Here is a 19,477-nt window from a genome sequence, read left to right as displayed (position 1 = left end):
CACCTCCAGCACCGCCTTCTGCACGGTCAGCTGGCTGTACACGCGGATGCCCTCCTCGCCGCACACCTTCTTCAGCTCCTCCTTGTTCAGCGAGAACAGCTGGGGGCCCGTCAGGATGCCCAGGTTCTCCACGATCCTGGGGGCGGCCGGGGGTGAGCGCGGGCGCGGGCCCGGCCCCGGCGCCCCCCGCACTCCACCGCAGCTCACCGGCCGCTGAAGGCCTTGGCTTCCAGCCAGGCGCGGACTTGGTCGGGCCCCGACTCGAAGGTGAGCGGCAGCTGCACGGGCTGGCTGCGCTCCACGCGGAAGTGCCGCTGCGGCTGCGCCTTGATGTGGCTGATCTTCTTCATGAGCTCGTCGTTGACCTCGTCCATGTGGTGGATCAGCTCTGCGGGGCGAGGTGCAGGTGCTCAGCCCCGCCCTCCGCGGGGCGTGGCATGTGCGGCCCCGCCCCTCCGTGGGCGGGACACGCGCAGGGCCGCCCTCCGCGGGGGTGGTGGCATGAGCAGCCCCACCCCTCCGTGGGCGTGGCACGCGCAGCCCCTCCCTCCGTGGGGGTGGTGCCCACAGGCCCTTCCCCATGGGCTCGGGCAGGTGCTCAGCCCCGCCCCTCTGTGGGTGTGACACGCATAGGCCCACCCCTGCAGGCGTGGCGCACAGCCCCGCCTCCCCATGGGCGTGGCTTTCTTGGTTCCGCCCCCATGGGCGGGACACGCATGCTTGCCCCTCCCCTCCCTTGGTGGCTGCCCTTGCCCCTCCCCCACAGGCCCAATGGCTCACCGTCTTTGTTTCCAGCAAAAGTTGGGGGCAGTTTGTGGGTTGGGCTGGAGGGACCCCAGTATTTCTGGTTCGCCTGTGAGGGTGAGAGAGGGGAGGCGCAGTAAGGTCTTGCACAGGCCACCCTGTCTTTCCTTCCTTTGGTCAAGAGGAGCTCCAGTGCCAGCCTTGCATGGGGTTGGGGACAGCAGTGTCCCCAGCTCAGCCCCAGTGTGGCTCTGAGACAGTGCTCCCACGGCTCCCCGCCCACCCCCCGTCCCCAGAGCCATGGCCCTGGAGGACAGAAGAGCCCAGGACAGTTCGCACCTGATCCAGAGGCACCCCCACATCCTCCGGCCGGGCCTCAGCCAGGATGTTACAGGGCACATAGCCTGCCTGGCCACTGCGATTCCGAAGCTTCCACCACTGCCGGCCATCCTCCAGCACCTGCGGGGGACGAGGGGGAGCAAGAAGGAGGTGTCAACTCGCTGTGGCTGCCACCCTGCTGGGGCCTCACCCCCCAGACCACCACCCTCCTCACCCCCCCAGACCCCCACCCTCCTCACCCCCCCAGACCACCCTGCTGGGGCCTCACTACCCCACCGGCACCCCTTCCCTGGCTACCAGCACATGTTGGGTCCAGGGACCTCCCACCCCACCCACTGTAGCGGCCCCTTCTCCAGAGCCAGCCCTTGCTCTTCTGGTGCCATCTTAGGCCCAGGACTTGCCCCTTCCCTGTCTGGCCTCTGCTGCGTCCGGCAGGGAGTGCCCCTTGTGGTGGCTAGGCCACCTCCCTGTAGCCTACTCCACTTTCCATCCCTCAGCGGGTGGCCTGGTTTCAGTTGCAGCCAACAGAGCTGGTGCAGACAAGCTGTGCTGGCGGCGGGAGTGACAGCCCCCTCCCGCCTCACTGCAGGGTCCCTGCCACAGAGGGTCCCCAGACAGGAGGGCCACTCAGTCCCACCATGCCCCAGGCCAGGAAGACCCGGCTCAGGGACCCAGGTGCGGCCCGGGGCCAGGGAGCCTGGGGCCAGGGGGCTTGGGGCCAGGGGGCCTGGGGACAGGGTCTGGCCGCTGCCTAGGTCCTGGGTGGGCCTCACCAACTCTGCAGCCCGAACCTCACCTCCAGGACTTCATCCTTGAGCACAGAGAGCTCATTGGCGTTGCGTGCTGTGAAGTCATAGAGAATCTTCACGTACTTGGTCATGGCTGATGTTGGCTGGTAGCCCCTGAGCGGGAGAGGAGGGGTTGAGGCCCAGAGTTGGGCTGGGGTCTCCTCTGGGGCTGGCTGGCAGCTAACCTGCAGCCTTCTGTGGCACTGCCCAAATCTTGGCGGGGAGAGGCTGTGCTGCCAGCTCCAGCCAGGAATGGAAACTGTGACGCCGTGCTGGGGGGGAGGGGCTGGCGGGAGGTGGCAGGATGCACTCTTAAAGCTGGCCAACCCAGGCCCCCTCATGGGCTCCAGGCCTGCCCCCCACCTGGGGGGCGGGGCCTGAACCAGGCACTCCTGGGGAGGGCAGTGTCCAGCCACAGCCATTTGGAGACATCCAATACTTGCTGGGTGGGGCACCTGCACCCCAGGGCACGGAGTGAATTCTGGCAGGGTCAGGCTTCAGGGGCAGAGAGGACAGGCAGGTTGATCATGTCTCCTATGTGCTTCTAGCTAAGACCCATGCTGCCAGGGCTGGAGCTGATGACCCAGCCGCTCCCTCTGGAGACTGAATCCTGCTGTCTGGCAGATACCGGACTCCCCAGGCATCCCAAGGCCAGGAGGGTCCAAAGGTCTGCGCGTCACTCACCTTGGGCTACAGTACATAGGGAGTGGTTACTGGCCCAACCCTCTGTCCCCAAACCCTAAATCACTCTCACGATGCTTGGTGGAGCTGCCATTTAAGAGCAATGGTATATTAGATTTCTAACTTTTCTTTTTGGTCTGTGCTGGGGATTGAACCTACGGGCCTTGTGAATTCTAGACAAGTGCTCTACTACCGCTATGTCCCTTTCTCCTTCCAACCTTGGTTCAAAACCAGAAACCATGAGAAGACCTGATGTATTAGGCCAGTGAATTCTCCTGAAACAACTTGAATAACTTGAACTTTCCCCTTCAGTTCCGTGACAAAGTTAAGATGAAAACTAGGTGCTTTCTAATTTGGAAAAGGTTTTTTGTTTTTTTAGTTGTGGGGCCTGAACTTTGGGCCTGGGGCTCTGTCCCTGAGCTCTTCAGCTCAAAGCTGGTGCTCTACCACCTGAGCCACAGTGGCCACTTCCTGCTTTTTCTGCTGAGGAATCGAAACCAGGGCCTCATGCATGCAAGGCAAGCGCTCTACCACTGAGCCACCTTCCCAGCTCTGGAAAAGTATTTTTGAGGCACGTGGATGAAGGTTCTGACTCTGGCAGTGGCAGCCCAGGATGCAGTGTGCCGAGGGGCGTGGCCTGCGCTGGTGTGGGGACTGAGGGGCGTGGCCTGCTCTGTGTGGGGTGAGGGGCGTGGCCTGCTCTGGGTGGGGTGAGGGGTGTGGCCTGCTCAGGATGGGGCTGTGGGGCGTGGCCTGCTCTGGGTGGGGGTGAGGGGTGTGGCCTGCTCTGGGCGGGGCTGTGGGCCGTGGCCCGCTCTGGGTGGGGCTGTGGGGCGTGGCCTGCTGTGGGTGGGGCCGATGGGCGTGGCCGGCTCTGGGTGGGGCCGAGGGGCGTGGCCTGCTCAGGATGGGGGCTTCGGGGTGTGTCCTGCTGGGGGTGGGGTCCTTACCTGTGAGCCTGCGGGGAGCTGAGGGGCGCGAAGGCTTCTGGGGGCCCGGCAGGCTCGGCGGAGAGGCTGTGCTTGGGGGAGTGTCGTGTGGACAGTCGGCTCATGGGGGTCAGCTGTGGGGAGAGTGGACAGACAGCTTGGTCTGTGGGGGCTGGGTGCAGGCGGGTGACAGGCCAGGGGCTCCCGAGCCCCGGCTGACCTGGTCGTCGGGCGCGGGTGCCAGTCCTTCCACCTCCCAGGGAGCCTCCTGCAGCACGTCCAGGGGGGGCTCCCAGCCGCTGTGGAACTTGGGCACATAGGGGGGCACCTGAGGCTCCCGGGGCCACTCGGAGCTGGAGTGGGCAGGCCAGGCGGTCAGTCCCGGGACATCAGAGCTGACCCCCCGCCCCCGTCCTGTTCCCCCACGCTGTACCGGGGCCTCGTCCAGGTCTCCCCCAGCGACTCCCACAGTGCCATCTCCTTGGGGACCAGGTGGCCGCGCAGGAAGCCAGCGGCCTCCCGGGAGAGCAGGGGGCTGAGCACCGAGCGGGCGATGTCTGGGCCTCCACAGGTGTTGACAATCTGAGGGACGGTACGGTTCAGAGGGAGCCGTGCCATGCACAGCCAGCTCCTCCACAGGGCCTGGGCCCCTGAGAGCCTGGCCACAGCCCACATGAGCTGCCCGGGGCCCCTGAGAGCCTGGCCACAGCCCACATGAGCTGCCCAAGGTGGGCACAGGCTCCCCCCCCCCGTATACCTCCCCCCCCAGCTACCCCCAGCCCCTGCCCTGCCCGGCCCGGCCCCAGGCACCAGGTCCAGAGGCCCGAAGAGGAAGTGCACCAGCTCTGCTGCACTGGGGTTCTGGATGTGCTTCTGTAGCTTTGCCTGCAGGGAAACAAGCGGCAGGTGACAGGTGACAGGTGGGCGGTGGCAGCCGGCCTCTGCCCTTGCCGCCTGCACAGGCTGCTGACTCACCAGCAGGTTGATGGCCAGCTTGGTTTTCTGGAAACAGTCAACAAATTCTCCCTCGGAGGGGGGCCGTGCCCGCAGCGTGAGGACGCCCTCTAGCATGGGGTGAGGAGTTGGGTGTGCGCGGCTCCAGCCACGCTGCGTCCATCCAGCCTGCCCGCTGTCCTGTGCCAACCGGCCCGTGCCGGGGCGTCCTGACCCCGCCCATGTGGCCCACAGCGGCTCTGCCGCCTCCCCCCTGTGGTCCTCTCCCCTGCCTCCCCGCGACCCCTCTCCTCTGTCCCCCAGTAACCCTCCCCTCTGTTCCCACCTGCCGGCCCTTTCTTCCCCTTCTTCTTCCCTTTCTTCCTCTGGTTCAGCTGCTTAAAAGCCTCTGCTGCCTTCTGCAGCCGGGCCACGAACCACTCGATGTCGTCCAGAGCACAGTTGAGGATTTGCTGGGGTTGGAAGGGGATGGGGGTCAGCTGTGGCCATCCCCTCCCTTAGGGAAGAGTCGAGGGACAGGCATGGGCCCGGGGGGAGTGGGGAGGCCCGGCCAGGCTGGACACCCACCGTTTCCTTCTCAATCCTCTGAGCCAGCACAGCCCGGGGCTCCTCCTCCTGAGACTCTCGATGGCGGAAGCCTGGCAGAGACCGAGCAAGACAGAAGAGACCCCGTCACCCCCGGCCTCGGACCCCGGGAGACCCCATCACCCCAACCTACTTGGCTCACTGAGTGGCACTGGGGGGCCCACGCGGTTCTTGGCCTGTGGAGACTCTCCGGCCCCGTGCTGGAAGGGTATGGGGGCTGGGGGCTGGGGAGGGGGCAGGATGGACTGCCGCTGCCGGATCTTCTCCTGGTGGCCTCTGGAGGGAAAGAAAGGCCTGGCTCAGCCTGTCAGGGGTCCTGGGCTGGGCCCTGCCTCCTGATGCCCTCCCAATCCTGTCCACAGCCCCCCGTGAGGCCCGCCAAACACCCGCGGCCCTCCCGTGAGACCCAACACCCGCGGCCCTCCCGTGAGACCCAACACCTGCGGCCCTCCCGTGAGACCCAACACCCGGGGTCCTCCCATGAGACCCAACACCCGGGGTCCTCCCGCGAGACCCAACACCCGCGGCCCTCCCGTGAGGCCCGCCACCTGCGGCCCTCCCGTGAGACCCAACACCCGCGGCCCTCCCGTGAGACCCAACACCCGCGGCCCTCCCGGCCCTACTTCAGGGTCTGGGGCCGCGTCTTCTTCCCCAGGCGGCAGTCGGCCAGCGCGCTCTCAATGTCCTCCTGCACCAGCTCTGCCTAGGGACACAGGCATGTCGGCTCAGCTCGGGGCGACCCCCGGCCCACCCGGCAGTGTCGGGGTGACCCCAGGCCCACCTGGCAGTGTCTGGGAGGCCCCGTACAGCTTGGGGCAACCCCAGGCCCACCTGGCAGTGTCGGGGTGACCCCATGCAGCTCGGGGCGACCCCAGGCCCACCCGGCAGTGTCGGGGTGACCCCAGGCCCATCCGGCAGTGTCTGGGAGGCCCCGAACAGCTTGGGGCAACCCCATGCCCACCCGGCAGTGTTGGGGTGACCCCAAGCCCACCCAACAGTGTCGGAGTGACCCCTTGCAGCTTGGGGTGACCCCCAGCCCACCCGGCAGTGTCCGGGAGGCTCCGTGCAGCTCGGGGCAACCCCCAGCCCACCCTGGCAGTGTTGGGGCAACCCCAGGCCCACCCAACAGTGTCGGGGTGACCCCAGGCCCACCCGGCAGTGTTGGGAGGCCCATGTCCGGCCGCCTGGCTCACCTCAACCTCGTCGCAGTGGAAGAAGTGGATGTCGGGCTTGGTCTGCTCCGAGTCCTGGCACACCAGGAGCAGCACAGAGGGGTACCGCAGCTGATTCAGCACTGTCTGGCTGTGCTGCACAGTGGGCAGCGGGAAGTTCTCCAGCTCCTCCTAGGGACAGGCAGTGGACACAGGCTCGGACCCCAACATGGGGCGGGCCTCGAGTGCGGCCGTGGCACAGGGACTTTGGTCCACAGACATCAGACCTGCACAGACCTGCAGGTGCACGAGAGAGCCCAGGCCAGACATGGCCCAGACACGGCCCACAGGCATAAACACAGACAACGATAGGACCGGCCAGGGCCGCTGTGGCCCTGAGCACTGACCCTGGACACAACTGGGCCTGGCTCACCGCAGCCAGCCAGTTCTTAAAGATGAGGGCTGGGCTGCGGACATGGCCACAGCAGACACTGAGTGGAGCCCGCACAGGCTGCCCAGAGAGGCCGAGACTCAGCTGTGCCGGCCTCCTGCGCACCCTTCCACGGGCCAGATGGGGGCGCTCCAGAGATGCCGCTGCACATTTGGCAGAAGCACAAGTCAGGCCCGGCGTCTGCCCGCCCGCTCCCCGGCCCCGTGGCCAGCGGGCACCTGAGACTCGATGTCCAGCAGCCTCAGCGACTTGTCGTTCACTTGCAGCAGCACTTCCTGCGCCCACACCTTCTCCTTGGAGCTCAGCTGCACCAGCTTCCGGATGGCATCGTCCACCGATGTGATGGCCTCACTCTTGTCCATGATGAATGTGGCCAGGTGCTGGGGAAGGGTCGGCGGTCACTGTTTGTGCCCACGCTAGCCTCGACGACTGCCCCAGAGCAGCCTGGGACAACCGGCTTCCTGAGGGAAGCCAGCTCAGGATGGGGAGTCTCCGTTCTGACTCAGGGTCACGATTGTATGCTGAGTAGGACCTTTAAACAATTCCAGACTTGGGGCTGGGAAGGTGGCTCAGTGGTCGAGTGTCCACCTAGCATGCCTGAAACTCTGGGTTCCATTCCTCAGTACCCCATTCCCACAAAAAGCCAGAAGTGGTAGAGTGCTAGCCTTGAACGAAAAGAAGCTCAGGCATGGCGACCAGGCCCCCAGTTCACGACCCGAGACTGGCAAAAATAAATAAATAAGACCAACTCCAGATCCTTTGCAGCCGTGTCCAATGGCCCTCACTCCTCCCATCCCCGGACACTCTGCTCCAGGGCGGCCGGCCTCCCTCCGGAGGCTTGGCCTTGCCTGCAGCCCTCCTTCGCTGACTGCATCTTCTCTGGCCACTTTGGTGGCCATTCCTCAGCCCCTCACCACCACCCCGATGGTGTGTGCCTGCCACAGCCTGGGGCTGGGGTTGTGCTGTCTCCCTCGTCTGGGGCAGCACTGGCCCAGGAAGACCCTCAGAGGGTGTGCACAGAACCAAAGCATCCCCGGGCCCTGGGGCCGGCGGCCCTGCCCGCCCTGTGTCCTCTCTCCAGGAGCCTGGCTCAGGCACTTTCCCTGCTTTTCCTGAGTGAAACCCTCCCACGGAGACTCGAGATTCAGTAAACAGTGCTGGGAAAGCTGGATAAATGCAGGATGGAAGCCAGGACAAACAGGCTGGCCTAACTGAAAAACTTGACAAGGCAATAAAAGCGCTGAAAGGAAATTTAGGAAGCCAGGTGCCAATGGCTCACACCTGTAATCCTAGCTACTCAGGAGGCTGAGATCTGAGAATCACGGTTCAAGGCCAACCCTGCCCGGAAAGTCTGGGACTCTTTTCTTTTTCTTTTTTTTTTTTTTTGGGGGGGGGGTCTGGTCGTGGGGCCTGAACTCTGGGCCTGGGCGCTGTCTCTCAGCTCTTCAGCTCAAGGTTAGTACTCTATCACTTGAGCCACAGCACCACTTCCAGCTTTTTTCTTTTTGCTTATGTGGTGCTGAGGAATCGAACCCAGGGCCTCAGGCATGAAAGACAAGCACTTTACCACTGAGCCACCTTCCCAGCCCCAAGTCTGAGACTCTTATCTCCAATTAACCACCTGAAAACCAGAAGTGGCACTGTGGCTCAAGTGGTAGAGTGCTCACTTTGAGCTGAAGAGCTGAGCAACAGCGTCTAGGCCCAGAGTTCAAGCCCCACGACTGACCAAAAAAGAAAATACAGGATAATTTTTGATTATCTTAGAAGAGCCTTTCCACATTGCACTTTTCTCAGCAAGGACGCTCGAAAGACCAATAAATTTAACTTAATAACAAAATTAGAATTTCTGGCTGGGGGTATAGCTCAGAAGTAGATTGCATGGCTGGAATGAACAGTGCTGGGATCAGTCCCCAGCACCAGAATACAAAAAGAAAAATTTCTAGCTGGGCGCCGGTGGCTCACGCCTGTAATCCTAGCTACTCAGGAGGCTGAGATCTGAGGATCGTGGTTCAAAGACAGCCCAGGCAGGAAAGTCTGTGACACTCTTAGCTCCAATAAACCACCAGAAAACCGGAGGTGGCGCTGTGGCTCAAGCAGTAGAGCACTTGCCTTGAGCTGAAGAGCTAAGGGACAGCGTTCAGGCGTAGAGTTCAAGCCCAACGACTGACAAAAAAAAATAAAATAAAATTCTATACCTCCCATCCTAGTACTCAGAGGTAGAGACAAAGGATTGTGAGTTCAAGGCCAGCCAGGACTATATACTGAGACTGTCAAAAAAACAAAAAAAGGCTCAATAAAAGACTTCCTGTAAGACAGGTGCTGGTGGCTCACACCTGTAATCCTAGCTACTCAAGAGGCTGAGATCTGAGTTTTGTGGTTTAAAGTTAGGAAAGTCCCTGAGACACCCATCTCCAATTAACTACCAAAAAGCAGAAGTGGAGCTGTGGCTCAAGTGGTAGAGCACTAACCTTGAGCACAAAAGGTCAGGGACAGCACCCAGGCCCTGAGTTCAAGCTCCACAACTGACGGGCAGAAAAGAAAAAAAAAGCAAGAAAGAAAGGAAGGAAAAAGAAAAATTAGAAGTCAGAAAAACATAGGCAATAAATATAAAGGGCTAATTTTCTTTTCTTTCCTCTCCCTCTCCTCTCTCTCTCTCTCTATTAGGATTTGAATGCTGGGCTTTGTGCCTTGTGTCTGGTAGACAGTACTCAGTTCTCTACCATTAGAGCCAGTCTTTCAGCCCCTTTTGCTTTTGTTATTCTTCTGCGGTGTCTTGACCCCCTTCCTGTCTACACTTCCCATAGAGGGGCAGGTGTGGGCCACTGCACTCAGCTTTTAATTGTCTGAGATGAACTCTTGGACACATTTTGCTAGCCCCCTTTAACTGTGAGTCTTTCTCATTTCTACCTTCCAAGCAGCTAGGATGCCAAATGTGAGCCAACATATCAGCTGCTGTCATTATTTTTCTATAATGTTCAATTTTTAAATCTTTACTGTCAGTCGTGGGACTTGAACTCTGGTAGGCGCTGTCCCTCAGCTCAGCGCCACTTCCTGTTTTCTGGTTGTTAATTGGAGAAAAGAGTCTCACTGACTTTCCTGCCCAGGCTGGCTTTGAATTGTGATCCTCAGATCTCAGCCTTCTGAGTAGCTAGGATTATGGGTGTGAGCCACTGGCACCTGGCAATTTTTCAATTTTTAATTTTTTGCTGGTCCTGGGGCTTGAACTGTGGGTCTGGGCTTTGTCCCTGAGCTTTTTTTTTTTTTTTTGCTCAAGGCATGCACTCTACCTCTGGAGCCATAGCTCCACTTCTGGCTTTTTGGTGGTAATTATTTTTGTTGTTGTTGTTGTTTGTGTCTTGTTTTGTTTTTGGTTGTGGGGCTTGAGCTCTGGGCCTGGGCGCTGTCCCTCAGCTCTTCAGTGCAAGGTGAGCGCTCTACCACTTGAGCCACAGCGCCACTTCTGGTTTTCTGGTGGTTAATTGGAGATAAGAGATTCACATGCCAGGCACCTGTGGCTCACGCCTGTCATTCTAGCTACTCAGGAGGCTGAGATCTGAGGATCTCGGTTCAAAGCCAGCCCAGGCAGGAAAGTTCACGAATCCCTTATTTCCAATTAACCACCAGAAAACCAGAAGTGGCGCTGTGGCTTAAGCGGTAGAGCCCTTGCCTGGAGCTGAAGACCGCAGGGACAGTGCCCAGGCCCAGGGTTCAAGCCCCACGACTGACCAAAAAAAAAAAAAGAGATTCACAGCCTTTCCTGCCCAGGCTGGCTTTGAACCTCAATCCTCAGATTGCAGCCTCCTGAGTAGCTAAGATTACAGGCGTGAGCCACCAGTGCCCAGCCTAAATTACTTTTTAACATAGTAAATTGCATGCACTCATTGAATATAAGAACTGCAAACCAGTCTTCTCACTTTCTTGCATCAATGGTGGGTGGCAGCTGCTGAGGGGGAAGCCGATAACTGCGGCCCACACGGGGAGGCGGGGGAGATGTCTTCCTGACACCCTCGTTTGTGCTCGCTTGCAGTGCTTGAGCTCGCCAGCATGTGTGGTACCGCCCAATCATTCACAGATGGTTCAGTCTGCTAACAAGTACATCCAGCGAACCAAGCCTCTCACCCTGGAGCGCACCATCACTCTGTACCCTCTTACCGCTTACGCTTTTGGTACAAAAGAGCCCCTCTATGAAAAGGACAGCTCTGCTGCAGCCAGATCTCAGCGCATGAGGGAGGAATTTGACAAAATTGGAATGAGGCGGATGGTAGAAGGGGTTCGGATTGAACATGAGCACCCGCTGACCCATGTGTTGCTGTTACAGCTGGGAACAAGCGTCTTCAAATTACCTGGTGGTGAACTTAACCCAGGAGAAGACGAAGCTGAAGGACCCAAACCCCTCATGACAGAGATACTAGGTCGTCAAGATGGAGCTCTGCCAGGCTGGGTCACTGATGGCTGCATTGGTAACGGGTGGAGACCAAGCTTCGAACCTCCTCAGTACCCTTATATGCCTGCCATATTACAAAACCTAAGGAACGTAAGAAGTTGTTTCTGCTTCAGCCTCAAGAGAAAGCCCTGTTTGAAGTTCCCAAAAATTACAAGTTGGTAGCTGCACCACTGTTTGAATTATATGACAATGCACCAGGATATGGCCCCATCATTTCTAGTCTCCCTCAGTAGTTGAGCAGGTTCAATTTCATATACAACTGACTTCCTGCATGGAGGAGAAGTTGAAGCTGTCTCTGTGAGCACAGCTGAACACAGTGTGGAAGAATAAACGTGGTAGAAGTTCTGGTTTTCTCTCTTCCATCCCTAAATCTCCACCTATTTTCTATTTGAACAGTAATGTTCATATGAAAAACTAGATAGTGTAAACAAGTGTGATAATGTTAACTTTTGGTTCTACTCATACTTTTTGTTCAATATTAAAGAACATGAACATCTATTTGTATTTTTTAAAATTTTAATTTCTCATTAAATTCTGGAAAAAAAATCTTAAAAAAAACTGCAAACCATAAACCAATACCCTAAGACTATTATTTTAGGAATTAACAGACCATTGAAATTTTTACCTACTCTACAATACGACAGAGTCCTGTGCTTACTCCTACTCTACAATACGACAGAGTCCTGTGCTTACTCCTACAAGTTAAGATGTGGAGACAGGAGCACCTGAGTGCAACACCTTCCCTGCCTTCTGAAGAGAGTCGTGACACTTACAAAGGTACAACCACCTTGCTTTCCAGTTCTACGTCAGGAAACCTACACAGGTACAAAATGTGGCATAGGTACAAGCTTATTCACTGCAGAACCACCATAATAATAAAAGCTAGGCCCAGCTGATATGTGCACCAAAGTCAAATAATGAGTGGATATACAGCGTGGAATAGGAGAAGCTCTCCTGTGTGAAACAGGGCAAAACCTGAAACGCAGGGCTAGCAAACACACCCTGCACGAACAAAACCATGTTGTTAAGCTAACAAAACAAGTCTTAGAGCATTTCAGATGGGGGGCTGGTGGCTACTCAGGAGGCTGAGACCTGAGGCTGCCACAGTTTGAAGCCAGCTGGGCAGGAAAGCCTATGAGAACCTCATCTCCAATGAACCACCAAAAAGCCAGAACTGGGGCTGTGGCTCACGTAGTAGAGCATTAGCTCTGAGCAAAAGAGCTCAGGGACATTGCCCAGGGCTGGAGTTCAGGCCCCATGACTGACAAAGTAAAACAAGCAAAAAACTCAGAAAATGGGCTGGGAAGGTGGCTCAGTGGTAGAGTGTTTGCCTTGCATGCATGAGGCCCTGGGTTCGATTCCTCAGCACCACATAATCAGAAAAAGCCAGAAGTGGCGGTGTGGCTCAAGTGGTAGAGCACTAGCCTTGAGCTGAAGAGCTGAGGGACAGCGCTCAGACCCAGAGTTCAGGCCCCACGACCATCACCACCACCACTACCACTACCACCACCACCAACAACAAAAACTCAGAAAATCGCCAAATATTTGAAATGAAGCAATTGAAGATATAGGTCAGTGGTAGAGCACATGTCTAGATGCAAAAGGCTATGGGTTCAATCTCTACCTTTGCATATAAACAAGGCCAGGAGCTGGCAGTTCATGCCTGCAATCCTAGCTACTTAGAAGGCTGAAGTCTGAGAATTGAGGTTTGAAGCCAGCCCGGACAGGAGACAATGAACCACCAAGGAGCTGGAAGTAGAGCTGTGGCTCAAGTGGCAGAGCTCTAGTAGCGCTAGCCTTGAGCTTAGTAACAGGCACCAAGCCCAAAGTTCAAGCCCCATGACAGACAAAAAAAGAAAAAGAAAATACTAGCTAGAACATTAAATCCCTAAAACAAAAGAGGGGCCATCTCTACAAATCACACAGATAATAAAGGTAATTAATAGTCAGAATTTCCTACCAAGAAACTCTATGTGCAAAAGATCTAAGTGGTGAATTCTAACAATATTTAAGGGGAAAATATCAGTTTCTCAAGTTTCTTTCTGAAAAAAGGAGGAAGGAATACTCTCCCACTGTCTTTTTCCCTCTACTGTCTTATAAGTTCAACCCTACTATGAAACACAAACCTGCCAAAGACATTATATGAGAAAGTTATAAATTCAGACTTGTAATGAACATTGATACAAAAACCTCTAGGAAGCCAGGCGCTGGTGGCTCACGCCTGTAATCCTAGCTACTCAGGAGGCTGAGATCTGAGGATCGTGGTTCAAAGCCAGCCCGGGCAGGAGAGACCGTGAGACTCTTATCTCCAAAAAACCACCAGAAAACCGGAAGTGGTGCTGTAGCTCAAGTGGTAGAGCGCTTGCCTTGAGCTGAAGAGCTGAGGGACAGCGCCCAGGCCCAGAGTTCAAGCCCCCCGACTAAAAAAAAAAAAAAAAAAAAACCTCTAGGGGCTGGGAAGGTGGCTCAGTGGTAGAGTGCTTGCCTTGCATGCATGAGGCCCTGGGTTCCATTCCTCAATAGCACATAAACAGAAAAAGCCAGTGGCACTGTGGCTCAAGTGGTAGAGCTAGCTTTGAGCTGAAGAGCTGAGGGACAGCGCCCAGGCCCAGAGTTCAGGCCCCACGAACGACCAAAGGGAAAAAAAAAACCTAAACAAAATGTCAGCGAATTAGTGCATGGACACAAAGAAGTATAATGTATCTTTTTTTTTTTTTTTTTTGGGTCTGGTCGTGGGGCCTGAACTCTGGGCCTGGGCGCTGTCCCTCAGCTCTTCAGCTCAAGGCTAGTGCTCTACCATTAGAGCCACAGCACCACTTCCAGCTTTTTTCTTTTTGCTTATGTGGTGCTGGGGAATCGAACCCAGGGCCTCATGCATACAAGGCAAGCGCTCTACCACTGAGCCACCTTCCCAGCCCCTAATGTATCTTGAATAAGTGATGTTTATTCCAGAATGTAAGGCTGATTCAATATTGAGAAAAAAATCAGTGTATGGTGATACACACCTATAATCCCAGTTATCCATGAGACAAAGGGGATTGCCAGTTCTGGTCCGATCCAAGCAAAGTTAGGGAGACCTATCTAAAGATGAAAATACAAGAGAAAAGGGGCAGGGATGTGGTAGAGTCCTTTCAGAGCATGTGTAAGACCCTAGATTCTACTCTAGTACTCAAAAAAATAAATCACTAGGTGCTGGTGGCTCATGCATGTCATCTTAGAGATTCAGGAGGGTGAGATCGAAGGATGGTGGTTCAAAGCCATCCTGGGCAGGAAAGTCTGTGAGCCTCTTTTCTCCAATTAGTTACCAGAAAACTAGAAGTGGATCTGTGGCTCAAAAAAGCTCAGGGACAGCACACAGGCCCTGAGTTCAAGCCCCAGCAAAACCCACAAAATATTTGTTGGCAAATTAGATGATTTAATAAATAGAAAGACATCCCATGCTCATGGATAGGTAAAGGCAATATTGTTATAATATCAAGTCTCTCAAATTGTGCTTATATATTTGACTAGGAGCCAAATACATTCCAGTAGTCCTTCTTTGGAGCAGAAATAGGCAAACTGATTCTAAAATTTATATGTAAGTCCAAAGAGTTGAAAATACTAAAGAAGAAAGTCTCATCTGGATATCGAGAGGTATGTCTCAGTGGCCCAACTACTCAGGGGGCTGAGGCCAGATGATGGTCTAGGCATTCTAGACCAGCCTGGACAACAGAACAAGAGCTCATGGAAGAAAGGAAGACAAGAGAGAAAGGAAGGAAGAGAAGAAGGCAGGGAGAGAGAGAGAGAGAGGAATGGAAGAAAAAGAACAAAGTTGGAGAACTTGCATGGCCTGATTTCAAGATGAATGAGTCAAAGTATGTATCTGGCCTAACAGGTCAGTGAAATGAAGACTTCAGAAACAGACCCACCCATGGTCAATCAGTGTTTAACAACCGGCACCAGAGATGCTCCATGGCGCATGAAAACCTACTCAGCACAGGCGTACATTCATCCGAGAAAAAAGCCTGGTCCCCGCCTCACACGGGCAAAAAAAAAAAAAAGAATTTAAAGCTGATCGCTGTGCTAGCTGCAGAGACTGCACTAGGCATGGACACGAGAAACACGCAAGGAATCCTGTCTTGGTGAGGCGACAACTCTTTTGGAGAGAAAAACCAAACCAGGAAAGAAAACGTAGTTATGGATGTCATCAAAACGAACATTTCTACTCAACAGAGGAGAGCGGTAAAAGCCAGGTGCTGGTGGCTCACACTTGTAATCCTAGCTACTGAGATCTGAGGATCCAGGTTCAAAGCCAGCTGGGGCAGAAAAGCCTTTTGAGACTCTTCTCTCTAATTAACTAGCAAAAAGCTGGAAGTGGAGAGGGGGCTTAAGTGGTATTGTGCCGAAGTGAGAGCACTAGGCCCTCAGCTCAAGGCCCAGTATTGACACACAACACACACACACACTTCCCTGTGAAGTCAGAACACCTTTGCCTTTGTATGCAGAAAGAGAGGGAGAGACCCCGGGCTGGGCTGACTGGTAGAGATGCCCTGCACCCTGGGGCTGGCAAATCCCTACCCTCTGCATAGCTCCTTAAGCTAAATTCACAACGCAGAGAACAAAGGAGACTGGGAATTGAAGGACCTCATTTCCAAAAAGACAAAACTGTAGCAATGGGGGCAGGGGGGCTGCAAACAGACCAGGGGCCCTGCAAGAGCGTGGGGTGCTGACGGAGCTGTCCTGGGCCCTTGGCGTGGATGGCACCAGAAACAACCCGCCCACTGAACTGTGTGGAGAGTTAGACGCAAAGCCAGGCTTCCATGACCCCTTGCAGCTCAGCCACTTCTTCACTGGGTGGGACAGAAAAGCTCTACCACTGCCACCCTTGTTGGCCTTCGCCCAGGAAGGAAAGGCCCCCACAACAGCGAGGCTGAGCCAGGCCAGCGTGGTACAGAGTCCAGTGGCCAGCCTGGTGGCCCCAGGTGGTTGCTCAGCAAGGAGGGCAAAGTCCTACCTCGGAGAAGGACGGCAGCGCCGTCCAGGAAGGTAGGGACCAGGTGGAACCATCCGTCCCTCTGAGCCCTGTTGCTGGCAATGGTCACCGCCACCCGCTGGCCCCGGTGGGTAGGACCCTGGTACCCCCAACACAGCTGTACTCAGGAGCCCGGAACACTCCTGCTGGTCCCTGGGACCCACGGCATAGAGGAGGAAGCCAGGCTGGGGCCAGCAGCCTGCCTCAGCCTTGGGGGGGGGGGGAGCCTGGGAAGGACGTGAGGACAGCAGGAAGGCCCGTGCCCAGCGAGCCACGGCCCGGGCCAAGGATCCCCGTCCTGTCCTCTCCCCATCTTCCTCACCCGTGGTCCCACAGACTTGGATCATGGCTAGGAGCCTGGCCAGCTCCCAGGCATGGAGGGCCGTTTAAAAACCTATTTCCCGAGGTCTGTGAATTAAAACGGACCTAGGAGAAGGCTCTCCAGATCTGGCAGCTGGTCAAAGGGCGCAGGGTGCCGGCCCGGCCCGGCGCGGCCTCCCCGGCTCCCGGCAGCACTCCATAAAGGCCCTCTTTGTTCCAGTGCCTCCCTCCCGAGCCAGTTCCTTGTTTTGGGGTCAGGGTGACAGCGTCCTTCCCATAGAGGGCTACATGGCACTCAGGGTGGTGTTGGCCAGACACCCACGGCCCTGCTGGCCCATGGCTTCTCTGAGCCGCAGCGGCCAGGACCACCCCAGCTCTGGCCTGTTTCCCACCTGCCCAGCGCTGGGGACAGAGGCGCTTCCTGGGCATGCTCACCTGGACATGGTACTGCGAGGTCTCGTGCATGATGACATTGGAGTTGGAGTACTTCTTCCTCTGCTCTGGAGGGAAACAGCCGTCACCCACCCAGGAGGTGAACCCCACGGCCCACGGTCCAGGGGTGCTGGGCCCCCAGGGGGACCCCCAAGGAGGGTGGAGCTGAGGCGAGGGGGGCTGCCCCGTGAGCCCTCACAGCCAGCAGGAGGGACAGCACGGCGCGAGGTGGGAGTGGACCGCTCCTGGAACCCTGAAGGTGTCCAGGAAGCCTGTGCTGAGGCCTCGGGGCGGGGAAGGACCAAGGCTTAGAGAAGATGGAGAACACAGGGGCCTGTCCTGCCCGGGCGGGAGGCTCAGCCTCACCCCACAGGGGCGGCCATGTCTGTGCCCCCGTCCCAAGGGAGGGGCCTGGGCCACCGCTTCCCCACCCCAAGAGCTACCCAGAATCTCTGGGCTGCGGGGCTCGGTGCGCTGGCAGCTGTGGAGCACCGAGCATCGGCAGGCAGGGAGGAGGGTGTGGTAGGTCCACGGAGGGGCTGTGGCCAGGCTCCCCTGGAGCAGATGCCTGGCAGCCAGGCCTCGGGTTGCAGGGCTGCACGGTCGAATCAATATTGATGCTCCCTGAATTATTCGTAAAGGCCTCTCCCCTTACGGAGTGGGGGCAGGGTGTTCGGTGGCAGGAGCTTGGGGGACAGACCACCAGTCCTCTCAGTGAGTCAGGGTCCAGAGGCCTCCTCCAGTCCCTCGGGGCCGGACCAAGGCCTGGACACGCAGGGGCAGGAGGGGCAGGCTCCTCGTCCCCCCGCCCTCCAAGCCCGACCACTCACCAAACAGGTCCTTGGCGCTCATCTTGGCCACACCAGCCGCACTGTCAGACCGACCCAGGCTGCCACTGCAGGGTTAGTGGCAAGTGAGGAGGCCCGCCCACTCCACTCCCATCCCCGGGACTGGGGGGGGGGGCTGGGGTCTTACTTGGCAGCACCCGGGCAGCAGCTCATAGACCCCAACTGGCTCATGGTGAACTTGGTGGCAGCCAGAGGCAGGGAGGGCAGACCTTCATGAGACCAGAGTCTGGGGTCAGTGCCTGGCCCTGCCTCCGGTGAGGACAGGAAGCCAGGCTGGCACTTCCCCTACCAGGCCGACGGCTTTGCTGTTCCCAGGACTGGACCTGTGACTTTGCTGCTGGGGTTGTCCCGGGCTCTCCCCTCCCCCACTCAGGTCCAGGCCCACAGCCCTCAGTGGCCAGATCTTCAGGGAACAGAGTCCATGGTCCGTGCCCCAGAAGGTGTCCACTGAGGTCTCATTTCTACCCAGGCCTTTAGCCTCGCACGGGAATCCGTCGGAGGCTGCTGGAGAGGCAGCAAGGGTGAAGGCCCGGACCCACCTCTGAGCAGAGAATAGCTCAGTCAGAAGCCCTGAGGCAGGGGGACTACCAGGGGCCAAGGGGCAGGAAAGGGCGGGGCCTGGGTGAGCAGACCGCTCCTACCCTACCACAGGCTCTGCTGGTGCCCCTGTGCAGGGCTGCTGCAGGGGCCGGCCTCGGCTTCCTCGTGGGTCAGAGAGCCAGTTCAGGGAAGGGTTGTGTGGGCTGTTCCCTGGGGTTCTAGGTACCCAGAAGGCAGACTGAGGGGTACAGGGTCTCTTTACTCTGGGGTGTCCAAGAGCAGGCCTTGACCGCAGGGATCGCAAGGGAGGGCCTGAGAGAACAGGGATGGGGTTCAGAGGTAAGACTGGCACCCTGGGTCTCCACCACAGACCAGAGCCCTGTCTGGGCCAGGGCCTCTCCAGGGTGGAGTCCCCACCCGGGCCTCCCTCTGGCTGCATTTTTGGGAAACAGGCTTGACAGCTGCAGTGAGCAGGTGTCTGATCTGGGCTTTCCCCAGGCCAGCCCCATACCGAGTGGGGACCTCCAGTCAGGTTATCCTCACAGCCCTGAAACGGGAGCTGGGTTCACATGTCTTCCACCTCCTTCACAGTGAAGGAGACGGGGGAGGGGGGGGGGAGTCCACCATGTCTGGGTCTGCTGGGGTTGGGTCAGCAGCAGGGAGCAGGGGAGGTGGCAGGAGGAGAGGGGCAGTCCTGCGCCCCGGCCGCTCCGTGCCTTCCAGTTTGACCAGGTCCTGGGGGACTCCCCACCCTGGGCCTGCTCCCCCTGGCCCCCGTCACGCCATTAGAGCTCTGGCTTGCCCGAGGGGGCTTGGCCAGATTCTTCAGTCCACCTAGCCATGGAGAATGTCCGGAATGCTCATGACCTCAGTGGGCAAGTCCAAGTGTTTGCTTCATAGGATTCCTGGCTCCACCAAGGGCTCAGAGCACGTGGGGCCAGGTACACACACCTAAGCAAAACAAACCAGCACAGACCCGGCCTGCAGGCGGACGGACCTGTGCAGGCTACGACAAGCAGCCTCCCCTTTAAGTCTAGGCTGGGGCTCCAGCCCCAGGTTGGGGGAGAGGACTTCAGGGCTACCCCCAGCACCCCAAATCTCACCCCCAGGGCCTTCCTCAGTGAGGAGCCACGTAACCTAATGGCAGTGGAGATGGAGCAGCCCTGCCCTGGTTCTGGGGGCCCAAGAAGCCCTGGGGGCTTTGGTTCCACTGCAGAGATTTTCCAGGGATGGGGGGGTGGAGAGGTGGGGGGAAGGGG

General features: G+C 57.5%; 1 protein-coding gene and 1 pseudogene across 3 annotated transcripts in view; one reads left to right on the top strand and one right to left on the bottom strand.

Annotated features, from left to right (window-relative positions):
- Eps8l2 (EPS8-like 2) overlaps positions 1–17,960 on the bottom strand; it is a 19,383-nt gene extending 1,423 nt beyond the window's left edge. For 2 of the 3 annotated variants that reach the window (XM_013033386.1, XM_013033387.1), the window contains exons 1-19: positions 17,806–17,959; positions 17,661–17,725; positions 16,834–16,898; positions 6,841–7,002; positions 6,214–6,363; positions 5,644–5,723; positions 5,154–5,296; positions 5,003–5,073; positions 4,761–4,887; positions 4,457–4,545; positions 4,292–4,366; positions 3,915–4,063; positions 3,702–3,834; positions 3,503–3,615; positions 1,880–1,985; positions 1,084–1,203; positions 781–853; positions 208–388; positions 4–136 (exon numbers count right to left, since the gene is read on the bottom strand). In XM_013033386.1, the coding sequence (XP_012888840.1) occupies positions 4–136; positions 208–388; positions 781–853; positions 1,084–1,203; positions 1,880–1,985; positions 3,503–3,615; positions 3,702–3,834; positions 3,915–4,063; positions 4,292–4,366; positions 4,457–4,545; positions 4,761–4,887; positions 5,003–5,073; positions 5,154–5,296; positions 5,644–5,723; positions 6,214–6,363; positions 6,841–7,002; positions 16,834–16,898; positions 17,661–17,725; positions 17,806–17,849 (2,079 nt within the window). In that variant the 5' untranslated portion in view covers positions 17,850–17,959. Of the gene's footprint in view, positions 1–3; positions 137–207; positions 389–780; positions 854–1,083; positions 1,204–1,879; positions 1,986–3,502; positions 3,616–3,701; positions 3,835–3,914; positions 4,064–4,291; positions 4,367–4,456; positions 4,546–4,760; positions 4,888–5,002; positions 5,074–5,153; positions 5,297–5,643; positions 5,724–6,213; positions 6,364–6,840; positions 7,003–16,833; positions 16,899–17,660; positions 17,726–17,805 lie in introns of all 3 variants that reach the window. The other variant, XM_013033388.1, reaches the window with a different exon arrangement.
- On the top strand, positions 10,695–11,329 carry LOC105998562 (annotated as a pseudogene).
- Positions 17,961–19,477: the final 1,517 nt, after the last annotated feature.

This window comes from Dipodomys ordii, unplaced genomic scaffold (assembly GCF_000151885.1).
Source record: "Dipodomys ordii isolate 6190 unplaced genomic scaffold, Dord_2.0 Scaffold166, whole genome shotgun sequence".
Taxonomy (NCBI): Eukaryota; Metazoa; Chordata; class Mammalia; order Rodentia; family Heteromyidae; genus Dipodomys; species Dipodomys ordii.
This window is presented reverse-complemented; position numbering and strand designations above follow the sequence as displayed.